General features: G+C 48.4%; 1 protein-coding gene across 5 annotated transcripts in view; it reads right to left on the reverse strand.

Annotated features, from left to right (window-relative positions):
• Positions 1–17,164, reverse strand: part of SLC25A48 (solute carrier family 25 member 48) — a 56,105-nt gene that overhangs the window by 5,191 nt on the left and 33,750 nt on the right. The window contains exons 5-8 of one of the 5 annotated variants that reach the window (XM_055299795.2): positions 13,658–13,915; positions 11,233–11,366; positions 5,344–5,473; positions 1,860–3,429 (exon numbers count right to left, since the gene is read on the reverse strand). The exons of 1 other annotated variant lie outside the window; for it this stretch is intronic. In XM_055299795.2, the coding sequence (XP_055155770.1) occupies positions 5,351–5,473; positions 11,233–11,366; positions 13,658–13,915 (515 nt within the window). In that variant the 3' untranslated portion in view covers positions 1,860–3,429; positions 5,344–5,350. Of the gene's footprint in view, positions 1–1,859; positions 3,430–5,343; positions 5,474–11,232; positions 11,367–13,657; positions 13,916–17,164 lie in introns of those variants that run through there. 3 more of the 5 variants (XM_055299798.2, XM_063612656.1, XM_063612658.1) reach the window with 3 other exon arrangements.

Consider the following 17,164-nt stretch of genomic DNA (forward strand, 5'->3'; position numbering starts at 1 on the left):
GTTTCTTCATCTGTAAACTGGATCAACAATGCTTCTCTCGGCCGGGCGCAGTGGCTCACGCTTGTAATCCCAGCACTTTGGGAGGCCGAGGCGGGTGGATCACGAGGTCAGGAGATCGAGACCACGGTGAAACCCCGTCTCTACTAAAAATACAAAAAAAAATTAGCCGGGCGTGGTGGCGGGCGCCTGTAGTCCCAGCTGCTTGGAGAGGCTGAGGCAGGAGAATGGCGTGAACCCGGGAGGCGGAGCTTGCAGTGAGCCGAGATCGCGCCACTGCACTCCAGTCTGGGCGACAGAGCGAGACTCCGTCTCAAAAAAAAAAAAAAAAAAAAAAAAACAACAAAAAAAAACAATGCTTCTCTCTGCTTGCCTCCTTCTACCATCAAGAGGTGCCATGATGATTAATAGAAACTAGGAAAGGCTCAGACACCTGAAGAAGGTGGTTGTTGCATCTCAGCCTCATCAGGAGCACCCAGTAGAAGACCCCAGTTGGCCTTGTGGACACAGCACCACTTCTAAACAAACTGTGCAAGCACGCCTTGCACCAGGAAATGGTCCAGTTGAGACAGACTTAAGAAACACATTCTAGGATGTGTTAGAGCAGAGACTTCAGGTCTGCCCAGGGATGAACCAGGTGCCAGAAGCATCTCTTCACTCGCATCCTCTGTGCCCACCCAGGCCCAGTGATACTGGGGCAGACAGGCAGGCTGGTCTCTCCCATCAATAGAGCCTCTCCAATGCACCAGAATGACATGCCACTGGAGTCCCTCATGGCTGTCCTCACCACCTAGGTCAGCATCTGCTCAACAAATGTTTGATAACTGAACAAATGAATGAACATCCCACTGCTGGAGGGTGGGCAGCTTGAACGGTAACCTGCAGAGATACCCAGGGGACCATGCAGTCCCAGGGGCTGTGAAGGAGAAAGATTGAGGAGGGCATGCTGAGGGTTTTATTTCAAGCATGAAACCCTCCGCTCCAGTAACAGGTTTCACACCGAAGAGATGGAACACTTTCAACTCTTTTGCACCATAGCATTGCTTTGGTCTTGGGTCTATTAAAGCAGAGATTTTTCAGAGACATGGCCCAAATCATTCAAAGGCAGGGGGTGGTGGGGGAACAGCGTAGTGGAGAAACTAAGGAAGAGCTTTTCAAGAGAAAGAAAAAAGAACAAATTTGAGGACATTTCCTTCACTGGGATTTAAGCCAGGGATGGCAAATAGATTCATTTTGCATGACAGTTCTGCGCGGCTGGTGGTGGCTGCCACGGCACTGTGCTGAGAAAGACTCTGAGGCGCCACTCAGTTCATCAAGAAAGGGCTCTATGATTAACTAGGAATGCTTGTTGTGGGCACAGAATTGGGAGAGGCTGCAGGGACACAAGCCACATAACAGCAAAATAGTAATGGCCTCCTCACGCAGCTCTAGTAAGGAATAAAATTTAGAACAATGAAGTCACTCTGGAAACCAGACTGTGGATCAAGTATTTTGTTTTGTTTTGTTCTCCATGTAAAAATAAGGCCCAGAGAGTGCCCACCCCAACCAAGCCCAGGGCCAACCTCTCTGAAGCAAGTCACCAACGTGTGCCACTGCTCAGGGTGGGAGAACCCCTAGAAGGTTTCTGTGCCTCATCACCCTTTTCAACCACTACGCCCTCTGCTGCCGACCTTAGGCATCTGGGAAAAAGGAAGCCAGGCTGCCCCCGCTCAGTTTCTCTCCTCACCTGTGTGGAGGGTTTTCCCTCCGGGCCTGCAACACCCACAGAGGCCTGAACAGAGAGAGAGGAATGACAGTGGCCAGGTGACTCTTGGAAGCCAGGCAGAGGCATCTGACAGAGAAACAATGTGAAGAGGTTTTTAATGCTTTTATTTTGAAACTTAGAGCCAACTCCAGCTCTTCCATGAATTCACAGTGAGTTTACAATAGGCATGGGGGGAGGGTCTATTTTACTCCAGTTTTGTTTTGTTCTGTTCGTTTGTTTGTTACCAGGTGCAGGTCCAAAGCTGAAATAGTTGGTCATCAGTTGACCAGTGGTCAGTTGAATCCCTCCAAGGCAGAAGCTCTGCTGCCCCAGCCGGGGTGGGGATCAGAATGCTTGTAATTGTGAAGGAAGGAAGGGGTTCCAAGGACAGCCTGTTTGGCTGAAGGCCCACCTGGCGGAGAGTCTTTCTTTCTCTTCAGTAAATTCACACCATGAGTTCTGCAGACACTTTTAGCATTGACCTGTTAATGGGATGAGACCCTGGGAAGAAGCAGGAAAGACAAGAACATCATCTAACGGGAGTCTTGAAATCTTGGATCTTGGGGTCAAACAGCCCATTTGGAGACTGGGTTTGTGAAGCACCAAGAGGCAAAGTACAGAGTGGCAGAGGCTCTCAGGGTTGCCGGGGCTATTTGTAAATGTTCAAAAAAGGTATCATAAGAGCACTATGTCTTCTTTCCTTGGAAATCAGTCTTCCTGAAACTGAAAGTAGGCTAATGAGACCTGGAACATGCATGTCAGGACAGAGGGCAGACCAGCACTATTCCAGGAAGCTCTGGGGGCTGGTCTTGAACAGGTAGGGATGGCAGAGTTGGATTCATGAGCCACAGACAAGTCTGGGAGCCAGCCACTGGTGAGTGAGCGGGACGCCACTTCCACTACAAAGGTCACTGATCTTCCCGCATGGGACTTGGAAAAGCTGGGGGAGATCTCCATGCCTGGTTGTTGGAAGGCACCTGGCAGCTGCTGGGAGCTGGGTGATCTATCCCCTGCAGGCTCTTAGAAACAATTCTCCAGTCATCCCTGTCATCTGTACCCAGGAACTCTCAAGATGGTCCCCATCCCGCCACTTCTTAGGGACGGCTTGGCTCCCTGGATCTCTAATGTATGTCATCTCACTCTGTCCTGGGTCTAGACAATGAGGGAGGCATTCAAAGAGTGGGTGTGACTGCTGCCTGAGCACGGCCTTCTCCAAATCTCAGAGCTACTTTGTAAATTAAAATCCAGTCTTGTTAAAAGGCCTTGGTGTTTTGGGGTTAGAGCAGGAAGTTGAATGCCATGGGTGAGACTTGTTTAAGATGAATCTGCAGACCGGTGGCTGGGGACCTCCCTCTCCCACCAGGAGGCAACAGCCTCCTCCCTGCCTTAGCACTCCTCCCTCCTAAGGGAGACAGACGTCCATGCCCCTTGCAAGAAAGAGCGCTTTCAGAAAGAAAAGCTTCCAATTGGGTTGGTCACTGCTTGTGAAAGGCTAAATGCAGGACAATCGTGATTGGGTTGCTAGAAAGTTCCTCCTTTGTCCTGAAGCAGTCAATCACCAGGATGGTCACAGTGGCAGGTACGACAGGTTGGGCAGGCATCCAGCCACTCTGGGATCTGGGAGGTCTTGGCATTAAAACCGTCTTGTAGCTGAAGATTTCATGACATAGGAAAATGGTCCCAAACTACTAAATGGGAAAAGAGGGCTGTAAAACACTGTGTAGAATAGGATCCCAATTTGAAAATACACATAAGACATACTTGGAAGAATAACAACAAGGTCTTGTGATGACAGGTCTTATTATTTTGTTCTTTCTATTTATATAAATTTTCTATTTTTGTCTACAATAAAAATGCCTGGCTTTTATTATAGGATTTTTAAGAAATTACTTTTCTCTGTTAAAAGGGGGAAATGGCCAATATCTAAGCACAGCTTTAAGAATAAGACGAATTCCTTCCCTGTCCTGGATGCCACCCAAATGCAGTAACTCTTCACTCAAGATGTTTAATTATGCAAACTGTGTTGCTACCCTTTTCCTTTTATAAGAAAGGGTAAATAGCCAGAAAAGCTGTGAATGTTGCCACTTTAGCAAAAAGTAGAGAGCATTTTATTTGAAGCCAGCTTCTGGGGTTTGTCCTGGGCTAACTACAGTTAGCCTGATTGGTCAGGCCCCCTGCCTTTGTCCAGGTTCTGGCACCACCCATGCACCCCGGCAGGGCTCTGCTGTCCTGAGAATGCCCCTGCCAGCTCACAGGGGAGGCAGCAATGAGGTTTTATAGACAAAGATCATCCTTCCCAGGAGAATTTGTGCTAACCAAGACTGATGTCAAATGGCTTCTTGGTTGACTAGAAAGTTCAGTCCACACTCACTTTGTCTTCTGAGCTTTGCAGGTAGCCGGTATGGGGCCAGACAATGAGGAAGAAAAAGCACAGGGAGGAAGAGGAGGCCTGAGGGGATATGGGGGCTGGCCATCCACCCATCCAGTGACACTGCTGAGTGGTCCTTTGTGTGCCAGGCTCTGTGTCAGGCACCATTAGTGCAAAGGTAGGGACAGCGCAGCAGCCCCGCCTGGGGAGTGAGGGCGGATGCTTGGGCCAACGGCAAACTCTCTGGAACTCAATTTTCCCGACTGTAAGAGGAGTAATAATAGAATTGGCCTGATAAGAATGTTGGAGGGACTAAATGAGACGAGGCTTTTCAAGCACTTGCACGGTGCCTGGCATTTAGGATGCAGTGGGGGTGGGGGTGGGGGATGGTCTGCAGATGGCGCGACTCACCCCAGCTGAGAAAGCAAGCCAGCATCCTGGAGGAGGAGACTTCTACAGCCTGGATGTCAAAGAACTGGTGAAGCCAAGGACAAGTGGGAAAGGAGCGAGAAGAGGATGTCAGGCAGAGGGGACAGCCTGAGAAAAGACCTAGGGGCGAGAGAGAGGGCGGGGCATTCAGAACAGTGGTGAGGGGTGAGGCCAGCGGAAGCAGGGTGAAGGCTTTATCTAGAGGGCAATGGGGAGCCAAGGAGGGCATGTGAGCACGGGAGTCAGATTTCTGTCTTTAGAAGAGTCCTCAGGCTACAATGATCTTTCGGCAATGAGAAAGAAAAAGAGGGCATGGGAGGCAAAGAATGGTGGCAGAGACCTGTCCTCTAGGGCTCTGGGAGCCTGTGGGTGGCTCTCAGAGTCAGGCTGTGCAGTTCAGTAGGGAGGTGGGGAGATGGTGCCCCCTGCAGGTACCCTGGTTGCAGTCCTCACTTGTGAGCCTGGGTCATTGCATCTGCACAGTGAAGGTAAAAGTACTTCCCTGCAAGGGCTGTTGAAGCTGCTGGATGGGAAAATGGAGAGGCGAGCTGCCTGGAAACAGGTGTATTCTGTACCAGACTCGGTCCCTGGGGACCCAGCACACCACCAGTCACTGGTGGGCATTTCTGAACTGCTGTTTGATGACGAAAAGGGTGGCAGCTCTAGCCCCAGCCTACCACAGATTAGATATGTGACAAACAACAGGACATTTCAGAAGGCCACAACATTCTCATGACAAAAAAAAAAAAAAAAAGAGTTTCAAGTTCCTGGGAGGCACAACTGGCCGGGATGGAAGCACACTGACCTGGCGCTCATGGGCTCGTCACTGCATGGTCTCCGCGGATAGCCTGCAGCGACAGCTCGTACCCAAGGAACATGGCCGCGCTCATGGGGAAGCCCCGCACCGCGTTCACAGTGATGCCTCTGAAAAACACCTTTGCACAGGGGCCGGGTTATTGCAGGGGACTGACCCACACCCTCTGCAGGGCCACCAAGGAGGGGCAGAGAATGGCTCGTGGTGCTGCCCAACCAGGCCCCGTGCCCCGCCAGAGCCCAAAGGACCTGTGCAGGCAGAGACCACACAGGGAAGTCCCAGTCATGCCCTGCCCTGACCCGTGTCATGCCTGATGGTGCTTTTCCTCCCAGACCCTGATACACATGCACTAAATACTATAGGTAAGCTGTTGGGTCAGGCAAACACCTACATACACTTTTTAAATTGCCCTCTCTCTCTCCCTCTCTCTTCTTCTCTCACATGTACACACACACACACACGTACACACACACACACACACACACTCTCCTCAGGAATCTGGAGGCCCTAAGTAGACAGAGCACCCAGCCATGCCCAATCTCTGTAGCAGGGGCTTCACAGGACATCCCCAAAGTGGCAGAGAACAGAACTCGAGCTGTGCTTAAGACTCTGCAGACATGGGGTTGAGGCACAGCTTTGCCATTGAGTAGCTGTGTCACTTGGGCCAATGGCAAACTCTCTGGAACTCAATTTTCCTGACTGTAAGAGGGGGGTAATAATAGAATTGACCTGATAAGAATGTTGGAGGGACTAAATGAGATAAGGTTTTTCAAGCACTTGCACGGTGCCTGGCATACAGTATAAGCATGCATTAACTGCTGATTATCATCATCACCCTCCTTATTCTTATCACTAGTCTATCACCTAATAGGGAGTAGGACTCAACCTCCATCACTAGCATGCGTGCTCAGGAAGAATGGCCTGTGCTGATGAGCTGATGAACTCTGCCTTTGCTGCTCCATGACACCTGTATTTGTCTTCCGTCCCTAGGGAGTATTATGTGATGCTTCCCAAACACTGCCTATGATCTTCCTTTCCTCCCTCAATCTTCTTGCTTGGTGTTGGGTGTCGGCTCATAAATGTGATGTGATTCCAACTCTCAAGCAGTTATAACCCATTATCAGAGACAAGGCCCCTTCAGGAACAATAACAACATGACCCAGAAAATGACGAGAGCAGATAAGAGCTTTGGAGAGGGGGATTGTGGGGAGGAGCTGGCCTTTAATGCATCCTCTGGTAAGAAACAACCATCTAAAAGCAAGTTCCCACACAAATGTAAATGACTTGAGAACTGTCAGGCACAGGTAGAAACCGACTCTGATTCCTGTGTGATTTTCTAAGTTTAAGAAACAGAAGTGGTCATTTTGTAAAAGTAGAAACCAAACCTTTTCATTTCCCCAGTTTCCTCAGTCTCTGGGCACTGTGGTATCAGAGTTGGTGCAAGCCTCTGTCACTGGCTAGGATATCAGGTGGCCTTCCTTCAGGAGAGGTGCCTGCACCTCGCAGCAGCCTGCAGGGTGCGACATGACCCTGGGAAAGGGGCTGATGGACAAGGATCCCTAGAGATGAACAAGTGGCTCAGCCAAGCCCTCGAGCTGTTCAGGCAGGGTGCAAGTGAGATCCTGGTAATATTAACACTCTTCTCTAACATCTGACCTTTCTGGAATTCCACAGGCTCATCCAGAGTGACTGAATAACAGCCAGGAACTGGGTCAAACTCTGAGAGGAAAATTCCATGCTGGTGCCCACAGAAGTTCCCCTCTGCAAGGCAGAGGCAGCCAGGGCCCAGCTTGGAGTATGAGCCTTCTGTCCCACGGCCCCAGGCCCTGCAGGAGCTGTGGGCCATTTCAGACCGGCAGACAGCACCCCCTCCAGCAGCTGTGGCCTGCTCTGCTGCAGAGCCCACAGAAGGCAAACAAAGTGCAGACCTGCCGGCTTTTACCCAAAGCTTTCAGAGCATATGACCTCCAGACCGAGTCCCCCCTCACTCCCACCCTACAAAGCCTCAATGGCTCCCTATGGCCTAGGGTCAGGTCCACACCCTTTCCTGGCTTGCAAGGACCCACATGCCCTCCCTTGCACTTTCTCTGGGCAGCATCTCACAGCTGACACTCTGGGCAGGTTAACAGCCTGTCATTCCTTTACGGGGCCAGCCTTTTTCCTCCACTGGGCCTCTTCTGGTCCCCTCCGCCTGGAGTGCTTCCCAGGCCTGGCTTGCAGCCTGGCAGTGTCCCCATGGCCACCCCCAGGTGGATGATGGCCCCTCACTTTCTGTGCACTCGGTGTCTCCCCATCACAGCACTCCTCACACTGTTCTCCAAGTGTCCGTGACTTATCTGTCAGGAAGGACAGACAACAGAGGTGGGGGGTGGGATTAGCAATCACAGTCAGAGCAGTGAATGCAGGGCTATGTGGGTGGCTTGCCTCTGAAACCCCAGCACCTGCAAGCGCTTAGCCCAGAATAGACCTTCCATAAACACATTAATTGAATCAGTGAATGGATGGATGGATGAGTAAATGAATGAATGAATAAATGAACTTTTGGACGTGTAAAAGGAAGAGCCTCTGAACTGAAAGAGTCCTGGTGGCTGCAGTTCAGGTTTCCTGGAGTGAGAGGAAGGCTCCAGATTCCCCATGGACAGCAACCCAGGGCAGCTAGCCCTGGTGCCTCCGAAAGATGTCTACCTACAAATGCCCCGTCTGTCTGCCATTCAGCCTCATCTCACTGCCACAGCCCCTCCACAGCAGCTGCTTCCATGGAGCCAAGGTTACCAAGGTGCTTCACCAGCCTGGTTATTTCAGATAGCATCTCTCCAAGTCAGAGCTATGGTCCATGTAGCCGGAGACGACCCTAACAGTGGGCAGAGAATGGCTCCAAAACTACCAGACTTTTCTTCTGTTTCTACTTGGGGATGCCTCCACAAGTCCATGGACTTTTGATTTCCCCACCACAAAGGCTGCACCACTGATCATCCCTAAGTGGGTTACAAAGAGCTACTCAGATTGGTCACCATCGTCATTATTAATGCCTTTCTAATTCTTTCCTTCATAAACTTCTCCTTCCATAGCAAGGTGAGAACAGATTGGATGATGACGGGCTTGGGGCCTTGCACTCTGCCTCTGCGAGCCACAGTCAAGAACGCTTGGGGAGGGGGGCTCCATACGGCCAGAGCCCAAGCCAGCTGGGAACTGGAGCCATCCCTGGGGCACCGGGGGAATCCTCTCTACCTCCTCCTGCTGCTGCCGCCAGAAAACTGCCTTTGAGACAACCTGACTGTTCTAGATGGTATGGTTATTTTTGTTTATGTTACTATTTATATTCATAAGTAAACAGTCACATATGCAAGCATACATAGATATGTACATACACATATATTCTTATATACACTGTAAATGTTTTTGAAATGTATCACAAGAAACTTTACGGTAATTGCCTTTGAGCGAGGACAGGCACCACAGGCAGGGCATCGAGACAGTATATCCTCGTGTAGTTTTGGAAGCTTCCTATGTTCATATATTACCAATTTTTGACCAATCGATACAAATTTTAAACAATTAACCTTGAACCGTCTGATCATGCTGTGGTTACTCAAGCTGAGTATTGTTATCTTGACTTAAAACCTGTCTCTGAAGCAACAGTAAAGACCAAACGCTATCGAGATTAAGAAACCAATTGTCTGACCTCAGCTGACTTCCGGGACTTCATTTTTTTAAAAGAGCACAGTAATTTTCAGAGGAAATACTATCAGCAATATATTTTGCCTCTACAGACTTTTTACAAATTATGACACATTAATATTTGGGGAAGTAGACAAAAACATCTCAAATAAAAATGAATCATCCATTTGAAACACTTTTATATCCCTCTGTACTCATTGGCTGAATCATAAACTGTACTTCTGCTAAAAATAAAAAAAGAAAAAAAAAAGAAAAAAGATACTAAAGACAATTGAGGCTGCACCAGGGCTGGACTTCACCCTTCTGTCAGAGCAGCTCTTGTTAAAAATTTAAAAAAGGAATTTAAAATAATGAGAATAGTAAAGCTTTGAGTTTATCCATCCTTAAAACATAAAGACAGAACTCAAGTTTCCTCCGTATCACACCTTCTTATATTAACCAGGGTCCAGCCTCTCCTCACATGCTATGATATCCTGCTCTTCATTCCCAGGGCACCACTAGGGTCTTGCTTAGTGGGTAGTGACCAAAGGCGGATGCAACATTCCAGCCGTAATCTGGTCAGGGCAGAGGCCTCCACCTCCCTTATTCTACCCACTATACTTCTATTAATGCAACCTTGGGACAGGTCTCACTGTTGGCTCACTGCATGTTAGCTGATCAGAGCATGGGCTTTTTCTCTTTTGTTTACTGCTCTATCCCCAGCTCCTAGAACTGTGCCTACCACATACTAGGTGCTCTAAAAACAAGCATTTGAAAACTAAAGCCCTTATGCATTTTTCCCTAGGAGCCTTCACCAAGTCAGATTGCCCCATCCTCTACAGAGATGATTGATCCATGACTGAATACTAAGGGCTGGACTTTACAGTGACTTCTGGTAGTTCTGTCCTTTAGATGTGGCCCTTTGATCCAGCTTTTGGATCTTGTCCCTCTCATGTGGCATGTTAGTTATTTATCTCAACACTGGGTTATCCCTACTCTGGATCTTTCCCAAGTTGGGGGGGAGAGTAAAACAGGACCTCAGAAAACTTGCTGTAAGAGGCAAAGGAGGGACAGGTATAGAAATAGCTGTCGCCCGTGGTGGTGTGTGAGAAGCGCCTTGAGAGAGGTACAGGAGAAGCAAGCCAAGGACATGGATCCTGGGAATGGCAGTGGACTGCACTGGGCCTGGAAGGGTGGAGCGGATTCATCTGGCAGGGCCTGGGGTGGGGCAGCCATGTGAGAAAAGACTCAGAACTCCAGGGTAACACTGGTGCTAATAAAATCAGTACTGATAATACTAATGCAAATGAGAAAGGGTTAACTCTTCCCTATGGGTTACATATTGAATGGAGTGCTTTTTGTATTAACCCACAAATGCTCCACCCTTCATGGAAGGGATGATCATTCTGGGAGAAACTGAGGCCCTGAGACATGAAGCTGCTTGCTTGGATCCTGCCAGCTCACAGTAGCTACATCTGACTTTGAACCCACGTCTGCTGACTCTAAGAGCCACACCAAGAAAGCAAGGAGCCCGTGCAAGGAACAGCCAGCAGGACGGTTTCTCCGGAGGGTGATGAATCTGTTTATAACCTTGGATACCAGACATGGAAGTCTGGTCTATCCTGGGGCAGCACCTTTTCAGGTGGTGGGAAGGGGTGTGTGTTAGGTTAAGCTCTTGAGCTGTAGGAAGAACAGAGGAGACACAGCCCAGGGAAACGTGTTGGAGGCTGCCTCCTCAGCCGCGACCAGAGGTGTGGGGTCAGGGCTCAGGTGGGAGAGCAGAAGACAGTTCACAGGGCCTGGAGCGGGTGAGATGAGCTGACTGAGGACAGGAAGGAGGCAAGGCGGCTCTGGCACTTCCCAGTGGGAGGAGGGGTGAGGAAGGCACTAAGCCATGAGTGAGGAAGGGCTGCCCAACCTATCTTGCTGAGAGGGCAAAATGCAGTGACAGACAGACATGGACCAGCTGTGTGGCTGCAGGCAGGTTACCAGCACTCTCTGAACCTCTGTCAGGTAGGTCACGTACCTATCTCCTCCACTGGCCATGTGAAAAGAACACCCAGGTGAAGTGCTTGACAAAGTACCCGCTTGTGGCACCTGATACATAATCACCAGCAGCCCCCTGGCCTCCTGATTCCCTTCTCTATAGTCCCACATCCCCCTAAATGTGTGAACCACCTTCCAGGGACTGACACTGACCCCACAGGCCTGCTGTAGGCTTACTTTAAGACCTTCCTTCTGGTAACTCTGGGAGATACAGTCCAGGACACCTTTATATTTGTTTAAATAAACCCCATCAGCTTGGAGTCGACTTTTCACGACATCCATAGGAGTCGCTGTCCCCCAAGAAATTGCTCCTGCAAAGAGAAAGAAACAGGTGTCAGGGGCTGGCTCCTTAGGGTCTGGAGGAGCTTGGTTCCTTGTGGATTTCTACCATTTAGAGATTCATTAAGCTGGGAGAAGGGACAGAGCTCAGGCTTAGAACCCGCAAAGTTTGTTTCTAATCCTCCCTCACCACTTGCTGTGAGACTTGGCAGAAGTTTCCTCCCTTCTCTAAGCCTTGGGCTTCTCATCTGTAAAATGGGGTGGCAGTACCTATCTTTATGGGGCTGTTTGGAGGACCATATTAATTGATGAACGTGAAGCATTGGGCACAGTGCCAGTCCACAGCCAGTGCTCGAGACGTGGCAGTCTTTATTAGCAGTTTTTATTGGAGAAAGAGTAACAGGCTCCACAGGTACTTGGCAGCACATTTCCAGGGCACAGAAGGGAGCCCAGGGTGAGGCATGAGGCTGAAGGTTTGCAGCTCACTGAGGGCAGGATTTACTCTGAACACAGAGAAGCTAAACAAACACAGGCAGACAGCCTGCTCACCAAGGAAGGGCCAGCCTGGGGGTTGCAAAAACAAAGCAGGGACAGCTTTTTGAAAAATCTCTTTTCTTTTTCAAGTATGTGGAATAGAAGCCTTGGGATCACGTGCCACTAGGTCATCCTCGTGGGATATGCTTAGGTAAGGAACTCTAGGAAAACAATGCCAGGTTATTATAGAAACACAGAAATTCGTACATTCCTAGATGGGGAGAGAAAAACAAATTGATGTTAAAGTCCAGGGCAACTGGTTTGCATGGTTTTGTAATTGCTGCCCAGTAGCTCTCAAAGGAGACCTTAGACTGCCCTTGGCCCTCTGCCTATCCTGGCCTCCTGCCCTTGGTCCTCCAGGAGCCTCTCTAAACCTGTGCCTTCTGCCAGGACAATGGGGCCACTTCCCCAGGTACTGCCCTGGTGCACTCCCTTGTCCCTCAGCCCTTGGGTGAGGGCATCACAAAATGGGACTTGCCTGCCAGGCCATTCACACCTGCTCTCCGCAGAAGTGAGAGCAGATGGGGCCTTGCCGTCCTCTCTGCCAGTCGGTACTGACTGAGCTCTTACTAGGAGCTGGGCACGAGCACAGGCACCTGGGGGCCAGAAGGTGAAACTGTAGTTAGGTGGCTGACATGAGCTTTGTTATGTGTTTGCTATGAGCTGACAGCATGGCAAATGTGATGAGGAGGAGGAGAAAGAGAGGGAGGAGGAGGAGGAGAGGGAGGAGGAGGATGATTCATGATTTTCTTCTTTCTATTAGATCTTTCCCATCACATCAAACATGTCATGATGTCAACCTTCTTAAAAAGCATCCTCTCTTGGCTTCCAAAGGCCCTTCTGGCTATGGCTGTGTTTATCTGTTCCTCATTACAGCATAGCAGAACCCTCAGAAGAGTTGAGTATACTTGGGTGCACCAATATCCTTCATCCCATTCTTTCTTTATCCCACTCCATCAGGTTTTTACACCCTTCTCTCCATCAAATGGCCCTTGCCAAAATCCCCAGTCGCCACCAAGTTGTTAAATTCAGGAGGTGGCGAGTAGCAGGTACAAAGGCCCTGTGGTCGGGGAAGGGCCAGGCATGGTCAAGTTGCAGCAGAGACCAGTGTGACTGGAGAAAGTGAGGAAGGGGAGAGGAGTAGAAGTAAGGTGGGTGGGGAACAGGGAGCTAGATCACTGAGGGCCTGGAAAACCATTGCAAAGATATCAACTTTTACCTTAAATGAAAGAGGGATGTGGTGCAGGATTCTGAGCAGGGAGATTAAGCAACCAGTACATGATCACAAAATGATGAAGTGTGGATTTGAACTTAAATCTTTCTGGCTGCAGAGTCCCTGCTATACTGTCAGCTCCAGCTGTATGACCTGGGATTGGCTACTTAACATTTCTGGACCTGAGTTTTCTCATCTGTGAAACAGGGAGACTGATTCCTACCGTGTAGAACTAATGGCATCCTTACATTACAAAGATTGCATTTAATAAACTGAACCATGATAATGGATTTCCTTTCCAAAGCTTAGTAATGCCTGACACAGAGTATGTGTTCAAAATATATCCGTTGCCTGAAAGTCAAATGGGAACTGCCATTCTCATAGCTGCATAGGGAAAGGGATGAGACTGAGGTGGGAGACGGCCGGGGATAGAGTAGGTACCTAACAAAGAATTTTTGGGTGAGTACCTAAATGTGTCCTGCCCTCCCCCTGGGCTGAGAAGGGCATGGCAGTTCCCCAGCTGTCCCACAGCTGTGGCCTGCACAGGGGTGCGGCTCCAGCTGCTGCTGCCCTTACCTGCCATGCCGCCCGCCAGCCACACGGCACAGGGGCTGGGGCCTGTGCAGGCCTCAGGTGTGATCCACTCACTCAGGAACACGTAGGGGATGAAGTAGAGGCAATAGCCTGGGACATCCCTCAGCAGCATGGCACTGGCCCCCCGGTACAGCCCCGCCAGGCCCTCATTCCTCACAATAGTTGTAATGCAGTGCACGGGTCCCTGGTATGCTGGCTGCTCCCCAGGAGCCACTGCCCTGGACTTCAAACCGAGGTTGGCTGCAAAGACAGGGGAGAGAAGGTGGCAAGTGACCCAGGGTGTAAGAGACTGGACATTCCCTGACACTGGAACCAGCCCAGCCCTTTGACAGTTCCCTCTCATGTAGCCCATCAGCTTTTACCAAATCTGACCTTCTTGGCAGCTCAAACCAGGACACTGAGGTCCCAACAAGAGCCCCTGCCAATATACACAGCCAGACTGGGGACAATCTCAGCCAAGTGATAGAACACCAGTTACTTTAGGTCAATACTACTACTTCTTTCGAAGCAGATGTGACTTCAGAATGTCTAGAATCAATTATGACAAGCCACACTAAGCTCTTCTTTGAAGCTAGAAAATCCAACATGCTGTGTGTGTGTGTGTGTGTGTGTGTGTGTGTGTGTATGTGTGTATGTGTGTATATGTCTGTGTACACACTTATTTATGCACAGTGTGGCGGGGCAAAATGTATATGAGATTTGGAGCCAGACTGTCCTGGCTGCAAATCCTAGCTCTACCGCTTATTGAAAATAATTTATTAATTATATATAAAATTTAAAATCTATAATTTAATATTTATAATTTTATAAAAATAAAATAAATAATTTTATTAAAATTATTTGGAAATAATTCGAAGTTTACCTTGGCAGGGAAGCATTTTCAGCCCATTTCCTTATGTTAAAAGAGGGAGAGCTTGTCATGAGTGCAAATAAAGTAATACATGTATAGTGTTCAAGATGGTGATTTGAACATCGTAGGGGCTTAAAAAGTTATCAACTGAGACCAAGGTTGCTGACATGAATTGGTGGCAGGACCCACAGGTTGGAGAGCTGGGTATATTCTCAGTGACTCACTCCAGCCCTGGCCAGGCTGTGCCCTAAACAGTCGTAGGGCAGCACTGGGGCTTTTGGCCCCTCAAAGTCCTGTGACCCAGGGCTGCTATCTTCTTGTCTAACCTCAGTAGTCTATGCTGGCGGCAACTCAGGGGTTGTTTGTCTCCAGCTTCTTCTCGGGGTGCACATAGCCAGCAGTGACTCTGCCTCTCTCTCATTTGCTACCCATCTCCCGCTCTGATATTTGTCTTCTCTGTTATGGATGCTTCTCTGCTATAGATCCTTCTCTGCTATGAGGCTTTGACTCATGACCAGACAGAACTTCCAGACCCAGTGCAGATAAAGTAGGCTCTTGTTCTTGACTTTCCCTTCTCCAGGAAATAACATAATGTGACATGACCAGGAAAGAAATAGAATAAAGTGTCTGCGACCACAAGCCTATTTTGCCACTTGAGTTTAATTCTCTGTACAGTGTTCCAATTTGGTTTTACACATGCTGGTAAACAGGCATACAGCTTTCATCATATAGGTCAATGTCCAAGTCCCCCAAACAGTCCATCTTTATCAGAGGAAAGGTTAGAAGGATTCAGCTTCATGACTCCACAGTCTAGAGATTGGAGAATAAAGTGCAATCTGTACTTTAACTCATCCCAGAAGCAGGTGAGGTTGAGAGGGTGGTTTCTGTGTGCCTGGGAAGTGTGCTTGAACAAACCCATGCTGTATTATCCATCTTCCAGTGGGGAAGGGAGTAAACCCCTGCCATATCCATTAGGCCAACTTCAGTGTGGGCAGGAGATGGAGCCAACTTCTTCCACAGTGGATCCCATAGGAGGTGAGCCGGGGTGGTAGCCACCTTTGGGGGCACAAGGCCCCTCTGAGCAAGATCAGACATGATGGCCTTTGAAAGCCCACTGAGAGATCACTAGGCACCCCTTCCTCTTCCAGACCCATGGTGCTACTGCCTGGTTCATCTGGAGAAATTCTGCCATTAGACAGAATAGATGTCATTGTCCCAACGTATAAACTGCCTGAACTGCTTTCATCTCCAGGCAACACTGACTTGACCCAGGAGTCAAGGTTTTCATGAAGCAACTATGGGTAAATAGTGGCTTTCAGGAGTTACTGATTGAGGGAGAGGATCTTGATAACATTCTGCTTGTTTGAAAGTACAGATGTTGGGAAAGCACTCACCAAACCTCCAACTGGTCTTGTCAACAAAAATCCTGTACTGTTTTCCTTTTCCCTGCAGAGTAAGCAATAAGGAAATTCTCTCTCATTCTCCAAGGTTTGCCACATAACCAATCTAGCTTTTATTGCTTTGGAATTACCCATTTATGGCTGTTAGTGCAGTATAATTATCATGGTGACTCCCATCACCAGGATACTGACACAGCTCCAAACTGACCCAAGTTTATACTGTGAAGCTCTTGGAATTCTTTCTAGCTCCCTCATTCCCAATGATTTTTTCTTGAAAAAACTTTTTATTTGGAAATAATTCTAAATTTGCAAAAGAAGTATAAAAAGCAAGATGTATAAAGAATGCTCATACATACCATTTACCCAGATTTATCTACTGCTAACCTTTTTGCTCATTTGCTTATTGTTTGTGGGTTCTCTCTCCCACTCTCTTCGCTTCCCTCCCTTCTCACTCATTTGTGTTCAATTCAACGGAATCGATGTAATTGTCCCAGTGTCTAAACTTTGCCTAAGCCCCATTCATTTCCAGGTAACAGTGACCTGACCAGGAGTCAAGGTTTTCATGAATCAGCTATGGGTATGATGTGGCTCTCAGGAGTTATTGATCGAAAGAGGGGATTCTGATAACATTGTGTTTGCTTGGAGGTGCAGATGTTGCAAAAACACCTGTCAAAGCTTGAACTGACTTTGGCAACAAGACCCAAACTTATCCTTTTTCTTCTTTTCTTCCCAAGGTAAGCAATAGGGAATGTGTGTGTGTGTGTGTGTGTGTGTGTGTGTACATGTAGATGTATTTTTACACATTCATACATAACTTCATTTTCTAAACTATTTCTGGGTGAGTTACATACTTGGTGGGTCTTTACCCCTAAATATGTTGAAACATATTTCCTAAGAATGAAGATATTATCTTACATAACTATAGCACAATTACCAGTTTCATATAGCTACATTGACAAGACTTTACCATCTATAATCAAATTGTCATTTGATCTTCATGGTGCCCTTTATAGCATTTCCCCCTCCAGGACAGGATCCAGTGCTTCAATCTGGAACATTTCCATAGCCTTTCTTTGTTTCTTGTGACACTGACATTTTTTAAGAGTACACAACCCCTCTGCTTGTTAATAGAGCTTTCCAGATTCGGTGTTTGTCTGACATTTCCTTACTACATTGTGGTCATGCATTCTTGGCTGGACCTCCGTCCCATTCTTAAGTCTCATTCTCAAAAGTCCCTGT

The sequence above is a fragment of the Symphalangus syndactylus genome, chromosome 11 (genome assembly GCF_028878055.3).
Source record: "Symphalangus syndactylus isolate Jambi chromosome 11, NHGRI_mSymSyn1-v2.1_pri, whole genome shotgun sequence".
NCBI lineage: Eukaryota > Metazoa > Chordata > Mammalia > Primates > Hylobatidae > Symphalangus > Symphalangus syndactylus.